The sequence below is a fragment of the Pseudopodoces humilis genome, chromosome 1 (assembly GCF_049639895.1).
Source record: "Pseudopodoces humilis isolate 2021_Gansu_Grassland_sample_001 chromosome 1, ASM4963989v1, whole genome shotgun sequence".
Classification (NCBI taxonomy): Eukaryota; Metazoa; Chordata; class Aves; order Passeriformes; family Paridae; genus Pseudopodoces; species Pseudopodoces humilis.
This window is the reverse complement of record NC_142200.1, coordinates 130,415,598-130,434,071: the sequence shown is the minus strand read 5'-3', so window position 1 is coordinate 130,434,071 and position 18,474 is coordinate 130,415,598. Positions and strand designations below refer to the sequence as shown.

Here is an 18,474-nt window from a genome sequence, read left to right as displayed (position 1 = left end):
GCAGAGGAATTATTTCAGGAAGAACTTGCAGTTAACAAAATATATATGCCAACAAGAATAAATTTCAAGTCACTCACATAGCTGTGACTTGTAGGAGGAAATCATAAAAGCTCCTTTTCACCACCAAATTAACAGTGGACTACTTTCTTTTTTTTATTTTTTTAATCAGTACGGTATCACAATTTCTCAAACTCCACTTCACAGTGCAATTTCTTCCTTCAGAAAAGTCCTCCGGAGGTCTTTTGCGGGCATTGTATTACTACCAGGCTTCAAAGCCTGATCTGTTCTGATTCACGGGAGTGTTTAATCCACAACACCCTTTGGCAAGGAGTCCCACAGCTCAACCACACATACTGCAAAGAGCCAAGTCCTTTCATTTATTTAATGCCTCGCTTTTACCAGCTCAATTTGACCCCCACCTAAAAGTTTTTTCACATTGCAAAACACTGTATGATGGTTAACATATGGATGTTCTCAATACATTACTTCCACCTTTGGTTATCCCAACTTCAGAATTATTATGTTTTCTTTATAATATTGTATATTTATTAATAAAATACGTAATAATATACTTGATGATTTGTATATACGTACATATGTACATGTGTATAGTAAAACAATGTGGTATGTGAAATGCTATACAATAATGCACACTAGGACTGTACAACACTATTTTACATAAACAGTCAAAAATAACATTTGATTTGTCATGATCTCTCTATCAGTTTGGTGGATTGTGTGAGATTTTATTTTTATTTATATTAGGCTCATAGAAAAAAAGCTCTTGAGAGACTAAAATTAGAATGATTGTGGCTTACCAGTTTCATTCATGAAATAACTGAAAGCGTGTGCTTGTAGGAGATCAAGTGAAAAAACCGAAACAATTCTTATCTACAGTTTAAAGCAATGTACTTCGAAGAAATGAATGATCTGCAGGTGACTACTTAAGGCTGTGTGATTTATTGATTTATTTTATCGACTTAGCAAGCAGCAGAGCAGAGACGATGCTTGTGACCTGATGAAACCGAGTCCGCACAAGCGGGTTCCGAGGTACCTCGCACCTCTGTCTTGCAGAAGGGAAGAGGAACAACCTGTTCCAGCTGTTTTTACTGGGGGGAGACTTTCATACCTGCGTTTCTGTGTAAATCGTGTAAATCATGACGCCACGCACCCCAGTTATGGCGTTTTCGGGGGGACGACGGAGACAAGCCCAGGCAGGAGCCGGGGGGTGTCCAGGCAGCCCGGCAGGTCCCCCCGCAGTCCGGGTCCAGCCCGCTCTCCCACCGGCGCTTCCCGGCACCGCGCCTGGATGCCGAGGGTCCCTGCTGTTCGCGTCCCCTGCCCGGGACAGCCCACGGGACGGCGGAGGGGAAGCGGGGTGAGGGGATGCCGGGGACAGGTGGAAGCGCAGCCAGAGGCAGGCGGGAAAGGGTCGTTACCTGCCAACATCGAGGACGGGAAAGTTGGGCGAAGAGAAGGAGAGCGGTCAGCGCATCCCGCTGCCTTTCCCCCTTCCCGGCCGCTCCGCCCGGGGTTGCCGGCGTCGCTCCCCTCCCCGCGGCGGCGAGGGGCAATGTCCTCCCGCCCGCCGCCGCCCCCGCTCCGGCCCTACCCCCGCTCCGGCCCTACCCCTCCTCCGCCCCCCTCGCACCGCCTCCCCCCCCCGGCGGAGGTGAGGCGAGGCGCAGCGCCGACTGCGGCGGCCGCACGGGAGGAGCGGGTGGCGGGCACCGTGCGCGGCGGCCGGCTGTGTGCACCAGCCAGCCCGGCGCTGGGGACAGCCATGGGGAGCAGCCGCCGCTCCAGCTGCCGCGGAGAAACTCCCCTCCGCATGTCGGCTGCGGGTGGCCTGGTCTGAGCAGGAGGAGGAGGAGGGCGAGGAGGAAGGGCCGTAGCAGCGGCGGACTGTGCAAGTTGCGCTCTGCCCTCCTTCTCCCCGGCCCGTCTCCCACCCTCGGAGCAGCATGCGGACTGGCCTCCGCGCTCCCTCAGATGTGCTCCGGCTGCCGCCGCCTTCAGTGCATCCTGCTGCTGGCAGCGCTCACCCGGGCGCTGGATGAGACGGGAGCAGGGAGATCGCTGCTGCGGTTCCGCCCGCTCCTTCATGCGGGCTTCTACTCCGGCGGAGCTAGCACCGCCGCCGCGGAGGAGCCGGGCTGCCCTCCCAGCCCGCGGCCGCCCGCCCGGGGTGCTCGCATGGCGTGCTACCTGGTCATCAGCTCCCGGCACCTCAGCAACGGGCACTACCGCGGCATCAAAGGCGTCTTCAGGGGACCGCTCTGCAAGAAGGGCGCTCGCTCGCCGGTAACTGCCACCTCCTCGCCCCCTCCCTCACTTGCCCCCCGCACGGTAGGAGCGGTGCGGGCGATGCCCACACTGGGGGCGGCCGGCGCGGCTGCGGGGGGCGTGGGGCGTGGGCGCCGGCTCGGTCCCGCTCCGCGGGGCCCCGCTGTGGGCGCTGCCTCGCCGGGCGGCTCGGAAAAGTTTCTCCGTCGGCGGCTGCGGGTGCGTGGCCGCGGGGACGGGGCTGGGGGCGGTGCTGGCGCTCGGCGGTGGGGCGGGGGGGCTACGGCTTCGCTGGGGCTTATCCGTGCACCGCGTCTCGGGCTCCTGCCCCGGGAGAGGTTAATTTCTGACGCTTTGGTGAGAAGTTGGAGGCTGGTAGAGGGGAAGGCGCCGTGTCGGCTCCAGGTGTCGCGGTTCAGTACCTTGTCCGAGGTTTTGACGCGGCGGAGGAGGGAAGCGATCGTCCTTGTGGTTTCGTCTGCCAAAAAATGCACTCGCGAGTTTGTTGTCGGCGGCGCGTTGTGAGCTACCTGTCGAGACCGACATCTAGGTAGAACACGGGTGAAGTTTGGGTCGGTCCTGCGGAGACTGCGGGCCCGTCGAGCTACCCTAGACGGTGTCCGTGAGTCGCTAAAGGCGTTCGTAGGAGCGAGCTGGAGTCCTGTGCTGCGGGGGGCAGCGGTGCCGGGGAGCCGCCGAGCAGAGGTGCCCAGGCTGTGCCAGGGCTGTGCCAGGGCTGTGCCCAGGCTGTGCCCAGGCTGTGCCCAGGCTGTGCCCCGCTGCCCCTCATCCGCCTCTCCCTGCTGGTTGTGCTGTAGCCGCCTCCGTAGTCGCGACCGAACTTTCCCTGTCGCCGTGTCGGGTGTCAGTGTGTGACATACGGAGGGGTACGGACCTGCCACCCACCGAGCCGGCCTTGCATGAGCACCAGGGATACCCTGAGCCCACCGGTGGGATTCCCTGGGCTTCGGCAATGCCAGGTTATGCCCCATAACACACCTGCACCCCAAATACCTTCCAGGAACTAAAGTCTGCTTTCTCTTTCTTGACTTTTAATGGCCAAAAAAGACAAGTATTTCACTATGCTTCCAAAATCCCTTCTGTGTTGTGCACCAACACTCTGATAGAGGACCTGCAGGTTCTGCCCTTGTGCTGCTGTGTCTGTCGTGTGCAATATAACACAACTGCGCCACAGGTATCATCCTTCACCAGTCATTGGCTGAGCTGCGTTTGTGTTCTTTAACTCATGGAGCTGATCCACTTTCCACTTGCGTGTGTGGAACCCCCTGAAACGCAGGCAACATTTACTGAGGTCTGTGTTCAAAATTAGGTCAAAAGGAAAAGATCTCAAAGATCTAAAATGGGAACAAGCTTGATTGCAAATACTTCTGATTTAGTAGAACTTTAACAACTGATGTTAAAGTCAAGTAGTATCAGAAGCATGGGAAGATACTGCCCTCCAAACGTTACGTTCCAAATCCTTCACTTTCCAATTTCTTTCCCTTTTTATCTGCCTAGTGAGTATGCATACCACTCCTCACTGTCTACATACTTCATGAAATAAATTTGTCTGACTCGACTAACAAATCATCATTTTAAACACAGTTCCACTAACAAATAGTAATTTTAAACGTAGTTCTGCTACAGGGTGGGAGTAATTTTTGTTTATGTGTAAGCAACAGAGAAGACCGACGAAAACTGATGTTCCTTATTCTTTAAGAGTGTATTTTTTTAAAGGATTTTGTTTGTCTTCAGCCAGCCATCTAGAGTTTGGTGGAAAAGGGAAAAAGTTACAAAGTTAATCTCAAGGCTCTTTCACTATATAGAAGTATTCTTTCACGTGAGCATTCCAGAGTTTGAAAAAAGTAGCAAGGGCACTTTGCATTGCTTTTCACTAAGACAGAACATCTTGTTTTCTAAATTTGTAATACCAGTAGTTGGTATGTTTTATATGTTTTGGGGTCATTTCTACAGAAAGGAGTGAATCTTTGCAATCCTTAGCTTTCATTCTGAAATTCTGAAATTTTAATTTTTCTTTTTTTTTCCTTTTGCATTTTTTTAGTGGCTACTCTTTGAAGCTAGTCAGGCTTTGAGGTCATAGGCTAAGCCCTGTGGAAAGGGAGTGTTGGACAGCTCATGGGAGTAAAGGTGCATGATAAAGTTTTATTAATGCTAGGTAATTGTAGCTGTGTAATTTTTTTCATGTGTTTGATATTTTGAATTTACTGTTGATTTATATATGCTATTTTCATATTTTGATATGGAAGTTCAGATTTTAGGAGGTAAATAAAGGATTCTCAGTTGGCACAGAGGGTAAGAGTTTGCTCTTAAATACTGAAAACAGTGAGTGATCTGCAAGTGCCTACAAATTTATAACTTTCCAGACCATATCCTTCTTGCTTATCAGTGTGTATAAAGTTGGGAACAGTAAACAGCAAACAACACCACCTGGACACATTTTGCATTATGGATGTGGGAGTCATGCATATTGAGATTTAGTATTGACTGAGGTAGTAAAATTGTTTTAAACATGAAAAATGTCCCACGCAATGCAAACAAACTCTCCAACTATTGAGCTGAACTTGGGACCTCTTCTTATACCTAAGAAGGAAGTCTTAGGCAAGTGGCATTTATTTGTATTCCCTGTGCTGTGGTTTTATTTAATCCCTCCTGATTATAACTTTGAAAGATACAAGTTATGTTTTGCAGTAATTTTTAAAATGTTGAATTGGAAACAGCCTTGAAGATTTGATTTTATTATTTGTACCATTAAACAATCATCTGTTTGTACACCATGAGTGATCTTATGCATGAGTCTACGTAGCCTTTAATGGATAACATGTACCTTTCTATATTTAAAATATTCTGTATTAACAAACCATGAAATGTCAGTAGACTTAAGGCTATGCTTTAAGAAATGAGAACAGTGGTGAATACTTTAAATACCTTTATCAAATTTCATGGTTTTATGAACAAGGTTTTTTTTTTTAGTCTGTGTGTTTATGTAGTATTTATTTTGCTATTACTTTGCTATTATTGTGCCAGAAACAATTCTGGCCTTCTTCCTGGTATACAGAGAGACCTGTAGCTGTAGCAGTTCTAATGAGAACAAGAAATGCAGAACTACAGGGATAACACACTTTGGGTATGTAATGAATTTGTTGTGATGTTGTCATAGAATCCTTAAAAAAATTTACCTTTCTTTTGCCCACTTTTACATATTGGAGAAGGGAATAACTATGAATGTCATGAAGTTAGTGGTAATGAATTCAGAAAGTCTCATTAGAAGCAGTCACCAGTGAATCCTTTATCCGTGGAGTCTGATGGAGTTACATGGGGAAGGAAATGCTGAGTTTGAATACGACACCAACATTACTAAGGATAATGGACAGTAAGCCAATGAAGGAAGCTGCTTATTTTAGAGATCTGTTTCTGCACTTTAAGCCTTTCTATTTTATGTGAAAAGTTATATTCAGGAACATATGAGCAAATTTTCTGTCTCTGAATATTGCTATTTAAGGAAGTGCATGATACAGAGATATTACTTACAGAGTGATGATATTGTCTAGAGGATTTTTGAGTCCTGAATATATTACATTGATCTGTATTTTTACTGGTTTTACTTTTTGAAGTCATGATAGATAATGCTGTCACCTGCAGCTCAACCTGCTCAGAGGTTTACTGCCATACTTCACAAACCTGGTAAAGCTGACACTGAAAAGGACTCGCCTGCAAAACTTTCAAAGAAACTTCCAGGATACAGCAGAAAATGGTACTGGGAATTCAGCAGATGGCCCCCTTGCTTCTAAATCATTTCTAAGCCAAGGATGTTATTAGGGTGCACTGTTCTGCCTGTGGCTTTTTAAGATAAGATATAAACAAAGTCTCGTTTACTACTCAGTATTTAAAGATCCCTTTGTATTTTCAAGGAAATAGAAGGCTCAGAAGACCCAGTGCCTTAGCCAATTTCTGACTTGGCTAATTATTTTTCTTCCGTTGTTCCCTGCAGCTTCAGCTGAATACAGTATTTTTCATGTACTTCTCTAAGCTGTTTTCAAATAAAGCTGTCAAGCAGCTGCTCCGTTGCACTTGGTGCTTGCCTGAGTTATTTGAGTTGTTGGGGGTGGGAAGGGCTTCTTTTCTGTTACACAGAGTTACCTTTTAAAAAGCACAGCTTTCACCCCATGTCCAGAGGCTCCAGTAGTTCTAATTAAGTGCATTGCAGGTACTTGAAAATAATGATGGATTAGTTGATACTGAGCCATAAGCAAGCTGCTTTAGCACTAAAACAAATATAACCAGGACTGAGTAGCACCTTAGCACTCTCTGCAGCAGATAGCGACTCTAGGCACTTGGAAACTTTGGAAACTTAAGTGAGCCTTAGGACTGAATGACTGTAAAACTGAGAGCAGAAAGGCCATGGCATGGGCAGCTGTCCCCTTCTGCCTGAGATCAATGCTACAAACACTGGTATAACCGAGTCTGCCACAAAGTGACAGTGTTGTGTTTGTCACCAGCCAGTGGCAAACATGTGCCAAGCACAGTTGTCAAAAAGCAATTTAAAGGCTAGACATAGTGGATGTGTACCATGTGAAATATGGTTTAGGTGACAGCAGGTTAAAGGAGGAGCCACCATATACCTGGGTGATTACTGGAAGACCAAATAACGTGTAGGATTCTGACTATAAGTAAATCATCCTTTAGCACTGTGACTGCACTCTCAATAGCACTGAAAGCAGAGAGGAAGAGTATGCTGAGGCATTACAAGGAAAATTAATGGAAAGTAAAATTTAAGTTAGGAAATACAGTCTAAAGGGACCAACAATAAACCAGCAATTCTAACAAATAATCCCTCAAGAAAAGGAAAAAGGGGGGAAAAGCCCCAAGTGTACTAACTAAACTTTGTGGAAAGAAAAAAAGGGAGAAATCATAAAGAAGATGGAAAACGGTGCTTTCACTTTTCTGTGCCAAAAGTCTCTGGCAGCTGCCTCCAGCAGAAGTGGCTGCCTGCCAGGGGGGATTCTGTGCACTCTTCTGAAAGCTTGGAGCTGGTTTACAGAGGTATCTGCCTTACACAAGCCAAGGGCAGGCACTCCTGCTTAACTGTTTCTGATCTCATTGATTCCTGGCACTTTGTGTCTCAGAGTGGGCTGAGTGTGTTCCCTACCAACCCTCCTGCCACCACTGTGCTGGAGAATATGAGCATTCCCACACTCCACCTTACAGTGACCTTATTTCCTGATTTCATGGTTCCTATTACAGTGCTTTTTGTGCAATTCTGCAACACGTGAAAGACAGAAAGATCTTTCAGAAAACGGGAGTGTGCTTTTTGCCACATGTAGCCTTGCTGCTCATGCCTTGTTTTAAACCTGGTTTTGAGGAATGTATCACTTATGAGCATATTTCAATTCTAATTCAGTGAGTGGGTAGCACTTTGTATATAGCATTGCAATTAAATTTAATCATCTTCAACCAATTTCTGCTGGGGCCATTTCCTTCACCCGCAATTAGCAGTAATGTTAAACAGGTGCTTTATGTCTGACAGCACCTTTCCAGCATTCTAATATTTTTATTGGTCCCTCAATTGAGTTTGTAAACCCAGATCAATTTCTCTGCTATTCTGCATTTGGCAATGCTTGTTTGTCCATTAGTTCCAGAATTATTGCCATTACATCCGTTTACACTCTCAGTTCATATGCATTTTATTCGCCCAGAGCATAGCAGTTTAGTGGGTTTTCTTATTTTTTATTTTTTTTTTTTTTAATTATGCACTGTGTACAAATTTGAAAATGAATGTAGAGACTTTGTGATTGTGAAACAGGTGCTCCCTTGGATGGTGGTTTGAGCTGTTACCCAGGCTCTAAGCATTAAAGGCTGTTCCTCTGCCTGTTCAGCCCTGTTTTCTGGACCCTTGCCCACATGTGCTGTCCATGGTAAGCACTTGCCTGGCTTTGCTGGGGAGGATGCTCCAGTTCCTTCCTCTGTCTAAATGAATGTTTTGTTTTGACCACTTTACAACTAAATAAACTTAGTAACTTTATTTATGCAAATGATTGCATCTGAGATTGGATTCCTAGAAAAGACAACTGTGACCAAAAGCAATATCTCATCATCTGAATCTACTTATCCCCTACCAAAGCTTTGCAAAAGTCCCCTGTAAAACCTACCTAAATGGAGAAAGAAAAGAAAGCTTTTAAAGGCTGGCAAAATGTAGGCATTTTTCCCTACTTGAGTTTTTCTCATGGACTGTGTATCCTTTGGCTGCAATACCTGGGACTTTTTAGTTTGGGTGTTGGATTTTTTTTTGTGAGTGTGTGTGGTTTTTTTATTGTTTTTTTTATTTTTTTTATGGGGGGATTTATTTTTTTGATTAGTTTGGGTTGGGTTTTTTGTTGTTTATTTTTTGTTTCATTTTGTTTTTTGGTTTGTTGGGTTTTTTTTTGCATTTAACATGAAGAGCCATTGATAAGTCTTTTTATTATGTCACAACTGATCACTTTAGAAGACTCAATCATTACCAGCAAATGTAATTTTACTCACTTGTCTTGGGGAAAATGTTGACTTGTGTTGACTGTGGAAAAAAATAGACATTCAAAATGTTTTTTATCTGCTCACTGAAGTACTTTTATTTTAAAATGCCACTGTGGTACACTGTGAGAGGTTTAGTTTTACTGCTTTATGTGTCTATCCATGAAAAACAGTGTATCACATTTGTTACAAAACAGAGAAGAAGCTGCAGACCTTCTTTTAAAGCTCAAGAATTAGGATTTTACTCTCTAAGTTTTGTACACCTACCATGGTAAAAAAAAAAAAAAAGGATTAGGAATAATTTACATAAAAGGTGAAATTAAATTTATTACAACATCAAGTTTATGTTAAAGATGCATGCACACAGTGGCAGGAACCAGAATTCCCAAGATAACGTGCAGTACCATTAAAACCATAGTTTGACCCTCACAAGAATTAAGCAGTCTTCACTGGAGGATAAGCCATTTCGCAAACATTAGTGCACGCAGCAGTCTATGCATGTAAACATTTCTGAATAGCATTAAGAAGATCCTTTAAAAGAACTTTTTAGCATCCACATTGACAGTTGTAAGCTCTGTTTTTTGAAGATCCAACCTGCTCTGCTCTTAGCCTTTGAACCTTGCAAACTCTGAATGGACAGTATTAAAATGATTTGATTTATGTTGATAATCTGCATAGGTGATATGGTTACTGCAGTAGTAGAGCCAGATATCTAAAGTTCAGTCCTGCATTTCTCTACTTTGTGTGGGCACATATCACTGCTCGTCTTGTACCATCAACTGCAGTGCTCAAGTATCAATATTAGTCATGGGGTAGGCACACATACCTGAAAATGCTCTTCACTGTGCAGAACATATTGTTCTATGCACAGTCATAAGGCACTTTAATGACAGCTTTTTCTTTTTTCTTCTTTTTTTTTTTTTTAATACTAGACTAAATTTATGTGCATACTTGATGAGATGTAAACATCATCAAAATTTTGTCCCAGTTTCATAGTTAGGCATAATGATAATTGGCAAGCTGGTTCAAGTAAAGAAATAGAACTATTGCTGGGAGATTGCATGCAGCTCTGAAACAATTCATACATTAATCAACTCTAGTTGATACCAATTTTTCAATTGATGTTTTCCGTGGAACACATTCTAAAACAGATTTAGTGCTTTTGTGTCAACAGAAATATTCTATCAATATTCTGCTCAGACTGAACTGGAGAGCTGTAGTTGGTGTCTTTGAGAACATTCTCAGTTGCAATCAGCTATAAATCTGCAGCCCTCATTTCCAACTTAGACTGCAACATGTGAGGATGGCTTGTGAAACTAGATTAGAAAGTGTAAGCAGAGATTTCCTTAAAATACATCCTTTGATAGCAAAATATTTACTAGATTATATTTTGGGATTAAAATTATAAATTAAATCTGTATGAATAGTATGATAGAGAGTTTCTGTTAGAAAGAAATAGATGCAAATTCTTATCGTTATTAGGGTGTTCTGAGTATTTTTTCAGAGAAAAGTTTTCATATTCAGATATTTATTCCTCAATTTTTATTAGCATTTGTGAGTTCAAGAAGTAACCAGTACAATTTTTTCATATAAACCAGTCTTCATTTTTCTGTGCTAATCATTACGTTTTCAGTTTGACTTCTGTGAGGTGCGTAAACTCTGACCATGGATTTTACTGGGAGGTCTAAGAAGAAACAAAATGTGTATATTTATGCCACCCTTTGTTGGATACTGAAAAACCCAGTTATGATCTTGATGTATTGAGCCTGTTCTTGAGCCCTTGTCTTTGACTGCAAGAAGCTTCTGGTGATGCATTAGAGGTTGGCAGAGAATGACTCTGCAGGATCCTCGCATCAGTTGCTTGGTGAATGTTGTGGTCCAAATGCTGGCTAATGCGAGTGGTCCGTGGACTGGATGAAAACAAGGATTTCTCAGTGTGGGAAAGGAGCTGCTGACTTCCAGATGCTGCACTGATGGCTCCTCTTAGGGTGTAGGAACACAATATCCAGGATTCCCACCACGCACGTGGCCACAGGTGTGTGCCAAGCAGCAGCTGTGAGGATTGGAGCCGTCTCTGCACAGGGAGTGGCTGCCTGGTCTGATGGGCACGGAGCAGAAGCTGTCACACAGCTACTGAGGACTGCTTCAGGAAATGAAGCTAAAAACCACAATTGTGTAGGTCCCTGTAGAAAACAAACTCACAAGGTAATGTGCATGCAAGTAGTCTGTGTGTACCAAATAATAAATAAACATCCCATAAATGTCACTGAATACATATGCAGCTTCTCCAAGCTGTCTGAATGCTTAACTGCTGTCCTTAAAAAGCTGTACTACTGCTCTTCCTGTACAGAAGTCCAAGGCTGTTTTGTTGTATACATCTACAGGATGATAGCATTTTTTCCCTTTAATGTTTCAATATACACTTACTTCACTTAAAAAAAAAAGATAACAAAACCCATATGAAAAAATAGTTAAGTCAGACAAATGAGGAAAAATCAGGTTGGTGCTACATCCAAAGACTTCAATTTTCATTTGAATTACAAATATATCCTTGGCTATTCAATATGGAAAAAGAGGTAATATAAGGAGCAATGTTGGAGACATTGCTTATTCACAAATAAGCATCAGTATTAAAAAGTTATTTTTCTGGGAGTGAGTGATAAATTTTTGTGATGACTGATAATGGAAAAATCACAGATTTGTGCTCTTTGATGCAGACATATTCATATCCTATAACCCAAAAATTGCATTGAAATAAGTATTGAATATGTAAACTTGCTGATTTTGTACTTTGTTTGTCTTCTGCTGAAGACCTCTTTATAATCAGTGTATTCTATACTATGTGCAGCAGGAGACTCTTATTGTGTATATATACTGCACAATAGATATGTTTTATTGCTTAGCATTATAATAAGCATCTTTTATAAGTTAAACTTAAAAAAAACCCAAATTCAATATTGTGGTTATTTATCTCAAAAGTAAATCCTTTCTGAAAAATAAACAAAAAATGGCCTTCAAATTTATTCCCTAGAGGACATATCTTATTTGAAAATGATAACACCTTGTGGAGAAAGATACGCCTTTCATTTTGGCTAGGTTAATAAATCTGGGCACCAGGCTTTTTATTGTATAAAGAAGATATGATGACTTGAAATAGAGGGTTGTATCCATATGCCATGTTATTACTTTTAATGGGGAAAGGATAATAGAGCAAATAAATTCATTATGTTTGCTGTTTTTTTTTCTTTTGACAGCTATCTGCTGTTTATATTGTTATTTCTTCACCTTTAAGATGTTGTAGATGATTGAATTTGGTATCTGTGGGTTGTGGAATCAGTCTTTAAATATTTATGTTGATTTGCATGACAGCTTTCATCAGTAGAGATCATTATAAACAGCAAATTGGAAGAAGATAAGAAATTTCTTTCCTTGAAAGGGATTTAAACAAGTTTACAGAATGACTTAACAGAGCTTGCATAATCTTCACCGTCAATAAAAACCAAAGGAAGAGAAATGTGCTTAAAATCCATAGCAAAAATGTTTTGCTTCCACTGTGTATTCTTGAAGACTTGCTGTTTAAGTTATAGTGAGTGAGGCTTACTGAATATGTACACTTAGAAATATTCCAGTAGAGAAACAGTTTTCAAGGCCCTTCTTTTTAAATCTGGAGTTTGTCTGTAAATTTCAGTAATAAGGACACTGAACACCTTTCCCTCTATAGAAATACAGCTCCTTATCCCAAACATTTCCCAGAATTTGTCTTGTAATAATATTTTTTCCTGATGTTCTGTCTAATACTGTCTGAAGAACAAAATTATGATTCAAAAAGTGCTTGAAATATGTAATTTAAAAAACTATTTTAACTGCTGTCATTTATTATTGTACCAGGCAATATAACAACCTTCAATAATTAAAAAAAAAATAAAAAAATCCCAAACTCAGCAACACCCCAAGCCACCCCAAACCACAAACCCCAAACACAGCAAAATAATCAGCATGTGAGAGCACCATGAACTGATGAATCACTGGCAGCCTTTCTTCCTATGTGTTCTCAGGTAAAGTTCAGATCTTGACCTTCTGCTTGACAGGGAGCCATTATAGAAACCCTAATGAGCTTCCTGACGGCCTTTTAAGAGTAATAACTGATTAAGTAATTGTAGCACCTTGTGCTGAAGTGTTTTAAATACTTAAAGACTTCTGAGCCTCTTCCTAGAGAAAAAAGCATGTCTGCTCAAGTTATATGATGCAAAAGAGAATGTTCATTTTATCATTGTTAGGGTACTTCTCTATGCTTATTCTTCTAACCTCTGGCTAATAAGGATGGTGACTGCAGGCATTAGGCATTAGACAGCCTTAAAAAGATTGATGCTTCTGATTACAGCATACTATAGGATAAATTGTAGGGTTCAAATCTCTCACAGAGTTAAAAAGGATATGTGGTATCTGAAGAAGCATAAAGGTGTCAATTTTCTACTTGATGCTACTAATATATTTTGATAAGATCTGCATATTAAGAATGAGCCCTCAAATACAGTGATTTAGTGCTGCAATTGTACACTACTTCACATTGAGGAGAAGAAACAATAAAAATGTGAATCCTTGCCTCTGCTCTGAAGGACGGTGAACAAAGACTTGTAGGCACTACAGCTGGCAGGCGTGGAGAGGACTCGGTATTGAGAAGTGACTGGCAAGAGGAACGGAAGGAGGATAGTAAATGTGAACAGGGAGGTTAATTGCAAAGTAAATGAGTTTGCTACAGAAAGCACTGAGGCTCGGATCCTCAAAGGCAGTGTGTGTGTATTAGTAAACAACACCAGGGACTGTGCCAGGCATTGGAACTTAATCAGCTAAACAAGAATTGTTTCCAGTATGTTTGTGCTGTTGAACAAGCAGCACTGCCCCAAACATTTCTTGGAGAGAGTTTGGGAACTAGGATAGGGCAGAAAAACATTAGCATCAATGCAGTTTCAATTCCAAGAGAGTTTAACAGCACAGATGAGCTGCTCAGTGACAGGTAAAAGACTCCTTTTTTAAACTGGCTTTGAAATCCCACCCGTGTATGGAACTGCAAACCATCTTCAGGGCAAGCTGCTCAGACATCATTGTCCCAAAAACTGTAACTGTGCATTGAGAAAAGGGTGGGTGTCATAAGTCAAAATTATGTTGGGAAGCATTGTGAAAAAAACAGAATTGATGGCACCACTAGTGCTTGAGCCTATGTCTGAGCTCTGCTCAGTTACTAGAGTAAGTGCAGCCTGGGCTCCAGCTCTATCAAACTCTGCAGAAAACAGGACAGTGTCTTGGATGTTGGGACTTGTGAAGATTGAAGGGTAGTGGCTGGATCTCCTGACAGCAGTCTGGTGGTTGGATGAGATGAAGTGGCTGGATTTCCTCACAAATCCCATTACAAATCTGTCTTGTGCTCTTGACAGGAGGATTCCTAGTAAATGTGATATGCTGACTGGAGGAGAGAAAGTTCAGCTTCACCATTCAGGCAGCAAACTTCAAAGATACAGAGCAGACGAGAGTATTGGTGAATCATAATGAGCTTCTTGGAGTACTTTCTGTAGTTTCTTTAAGCAGTCTTAAAATTCACAGGAAGAAAACATGCAGAGTGACTGTTCAGGGTCAAATTTTAGCCTGTGTAAATCAATCTGTTAAACTGCATTTTCTAAGACTGTTTTATGCCAGCAAGATTTGGTCCTTAGATTTTATTTAGATTTTGGTTAGTAAGTAATGTGGTTGAAGTTAGTGAATACTAGTTGCTAGGACCTCCAGGGTGGAAGCATCACTGCAATTCAGTCACAGAATTTCAATTAGAAGGAAAATACAACTGCACTCCAAATATAAAACCTTGTTTATTTTTGCTGGACTCTATAAAGTGTCTTTTCTGTATTACTGAAACACAAACAATGCTGGTTAAATACAAGCCATGCTTCTATAGCAAATGTATTCAAGCAGTTACTATAACACCTTTCTCCTTATGGAGCACATCTTTGATTCACACACTTCCCTGAGATAGCACACACAGTTTGACTCAGAACTTGCTGCCACATTCCTTATTCTCATAGCAGATAGCATTAAGAAGGAAATTATGGGTTATTCACTGTGGGATGGTGCTATACTAGATATATATTTTAGAGACTCATCATAGTAACATTTGGGCCACTTACTTTTAGGATCCAGATTTCTGGTTGAAATAAATCAGATCTTAGTAAAAGACACATATAAATCACTTTTTATCTTTCCAGAAGAGAAAAAGCTTCACAGAAATCAGTTGTAACTTTTGCTGGATTACAAATGCAGAGCAGTGCATTCTTGAAATGTGAATTTGTGATCAGTCTTAATATCTCAATATTACCTAATATTAATCCTAATCTAGTATTATTTTAATATCTTAATATTAAAGTTATATCCAGTTCTCTGCTGTTACAGTTTTTGTGCCTGAGTGACTAAGCTAGTTAACCAGTTAACCTTGGCTGTTTGCCTAGTGAAGTGATTAGTTTCTTATGAAGTAAAAGTGTCATTTTCAGGTTTCATTTGAAATCTAATGCATTATCCTTTATTGATATAAAATGGATTTTCTGGGTTTGTATGCTTAGCTGCCCTGTTAGGGATTTCTATTTGTTTATTTTCCTTTAATTACAGTGTTGAGACACTGTTAATTTCCTCTAACATAATATGTTCCAGAAACTTGCCAACAGTCATTATCTGTAAGGCTGCTTGAGGAAGAATCCTGCTCTTTAGTGGCTTTAATGGGATCCTGCCCTCAGATAAAACAGGAGGGCTGGCATTTATATCCACATAAGATGTGTTTCTTCACAAGACTAGAGAGCCACTGTGCTATTTCAGTCCTGCAGGTGAGTGCACACCAGGAATGCTGTGGGAATCTGTGTGGCTGCAGGTCACTGAGCACTGGAAAGCTTTTGAGCTTGGTGCTTTGCTGGACAAAATGGATTCACCTTTGGGAGGTCTGACTGCTTTCATGTTATTGATGGCACCACTTGGCAAGTGAGAGATCTAGTTGTCTTGGTCTATTACCTGAAGGTGGTAAATGTTTCCATTGTGATTCTAAGTCCTGGAAAATGACATCTGTGGGTATGCCAGAGGGTTTGTGAGACTGCTTCAGCTTCTCCAACTGGGGTGGATTTATATGATGACTTTCTGCTGGCCCATCTCTTGTGGTACATCCTCCAGCAGAGTTGGACATGTGCACTGTGGTACCTACAAGGCAGTGCTCTCTGTCCAAAAGTTCAGGAGGAAAACAGCATGAGAATAATGAGGATGGAATGGTGAAGGGCTGGGTTGCTCATCCTGCCAGAGATGCACTTGGGGTTCAGCAGCCAGGGGGTAATGTGAAGAACTGCCTTGGGAAGGTGAAAGGGAAATGAAAAAAAAGGGGAAGCAAAATATGGGAAAATATTTTTTTTTTCCCCATTGGTTTAGTTTTCATAATGCTAGCAAGCTAGAAGAAATGTTTTCATCCATGGCCAAAGGTCTGCAATATGACAGCAAACAGATCTAAAATAATTGACACAAAGAAGTAAAAGCTTTGGAAAGCAGAATTTTGGCAATTTTGAATGAGGATTTTTTTCTCTCCCTGTAGCTGGTTAATGAATTAGTCCACTACTGCAGCTGGAAATCAAGTCAGCTCTTTCACTGTGATATTTAGCCTTCTGGCACTGCTTTAATCCCACCCCCTGAAGCAACTGAAACACAGATACAGATTACACAGGATTTTAGTTAATTTATGTGTACTTTGTATGTCTGTATAGGTTACAGGTAATGTGAAGGAAGTAGGGCTGGTTTTAGTGTGTAGAGGGTGAACTGCCTCCCCTGCATGACTGTAATTCCAGTGTTTTTACTGGTGTGTGTAGACTGTAAACCGTTGCTCTTTTATCACCCTGAGTGTGTTTATCACAAACTACAAGTTGAAAAATGCAAATAAAAAAAATGCAAAATGAAAAAAGCAGCTTTTGCAGGGAAAAAAAGAAGAGTTCCCCTCTTCAGGTGTGGTGCTGAGAATGGTTTTGAGTAAAGGAGGGGATGAATCAATATCCTTTCTAGTTGCAGGACCACAACTTTTCATGGTAGGTATATCCCTAGGAAGTGTGGCTTTTAGGCAGGCATGTGCAATAATTTATGTCTGAGCCATTTGTTAATATTGGCAAAGTGTCACAGGCGCTCAAGTGCTGATGGCAGGCTGGGGACAAGAAGGCAGCAGCAGGTTGCTGCTTCATCCCTGCACTGAGCGCTGGCATTTTACACAGCAAGAGGTCAGAAAGGTACATTGTTTACCCTGTAACCAGTGCAGGAATGAAACTGTGCTTCTCTGAGCTCTTTCAAGGAGTTCTACTGAGTTCTACTGACTCTCATGATTTTGAGCAAAATCTCTTGAAAAAAAAATGTTTATAGAGAATGCTCTCTCCCATGCAATTGCTCTGCCATATGCAGTGGCACATCTTCCTCATTCTATGAATGTTTTATGCTCTTAAGGGAATTTAAGAGTAAATACAACCACAAGTAAAAAATTAAAATATCAAATTAATTTTGTGTTACAGAGTGATGGATAATGTCAGTCAGGGCTTGATCCTGCATATGTTGAAGTTGAGAAGATTTTTTGGTGTTATTTTGGTTTATGATTGGCACATAAAGGTCTTGATTGTTTTCTAGTTGTATAAAACCCCATGTCATTAAATACATATAGGCATAGCATATTAACAAAATAACAATGGTAAATGTGTTCAAATTCCTCCATTAGAAATATAATAAAAAATCTGTAGCAGCATTTTTTATTTTCATGGAGAAAAAATACATTTACAATCCTATAATTGTGTTCTGAAACAGAAGTTCAGCCAGATTACTTTCAGGTCATTATATTATCTGTGTTAGAAAGTGGTAATTGGGGATTACTGAGTTTCTGTCAGGTCTGGCTTAACAGCAAACAAGGTTAACATAAGTGGTTGTATAGCTGAGTTAATTTTAAATGATCTTTCTGGCTGAGATATTAAGGCTGGAATGCCTTTAAAGGAAGCTAAATGGGGCTTGTGTTTTGAATGTGATCTGATGTATAATTAGATTTCTCCTACAGAAAGGTTAGAAGCTGTAATCCAATGTTCAGAATCAACAGAAGAACTGTGTCTTTTTAAATTTAGAAATTGATAAAATTTAATACAAGTTGATTTCAAAGATTTACATGTATGTAAATATGAGGGTATTGGAAGGTACTGTATTTAAAAAAATTGGAAAAATTTGGAAAATTTGGGATTAAAATTAAAATATTGTAAGTGATGTGAGTTTTTACTCTGGATTGTTGGGCTGTTAAAGACAGTGTGTTTGGGCAGTTGGTATCATTATACATAAAAATAAATACGTAGAGAAAATGATTGGGGTGAAGGGCTGTCTGTAAGAGTTAGCACACCAAACACTACCCATTATAGCACTTTTACAGACTGCTGTACCTTTGCTAATATTTTGTCATTTTTGAAAACTGAACAGGCTTAACACATTGCAGAGGTTGGTTAATTAATTTATTGAGGGTTTTTGTGACCAATAATTGAATACTTCTCTCTATCCTAAATAAAGATATTTTTGTAACTACTTTTCTTTTTTTCCTTTTTGTTCTCTCAAAAGAAGGAAGGCTCAAAATGATGGCAATTT

The 18,474-nt window shown here is 41.1% G+C and overlaps 1 protein-coding gene across 2 annotated transcripts in view; it reads left to right on the top strand.

The window, feature by feature from the left end:
• The first annotated feature begins 1,992 nt into the window (after window positions 1-1,992).
• ZNF804B (zinc finger protein 804B) overlaps window positions 1,993-18,474 on the top strand; it is a 225,752-nt gene continuing 209,270 nt past the window's right edge. Inside the window, exon 1 of one of the 2 annotated variants that reach the window (XM_014248468.2) lies at window positions 1,993-2,349. In XM_014248468.2, coding sequence (XP_014103943.2) covers window positions 1,993-2,349 — 357 coding nt within the window. The remainder of the gene's footprint in view (window positions 2,350-18,474) is intronic. The other variant, XM_088061880.1, reaches the window with a different exon arrangement.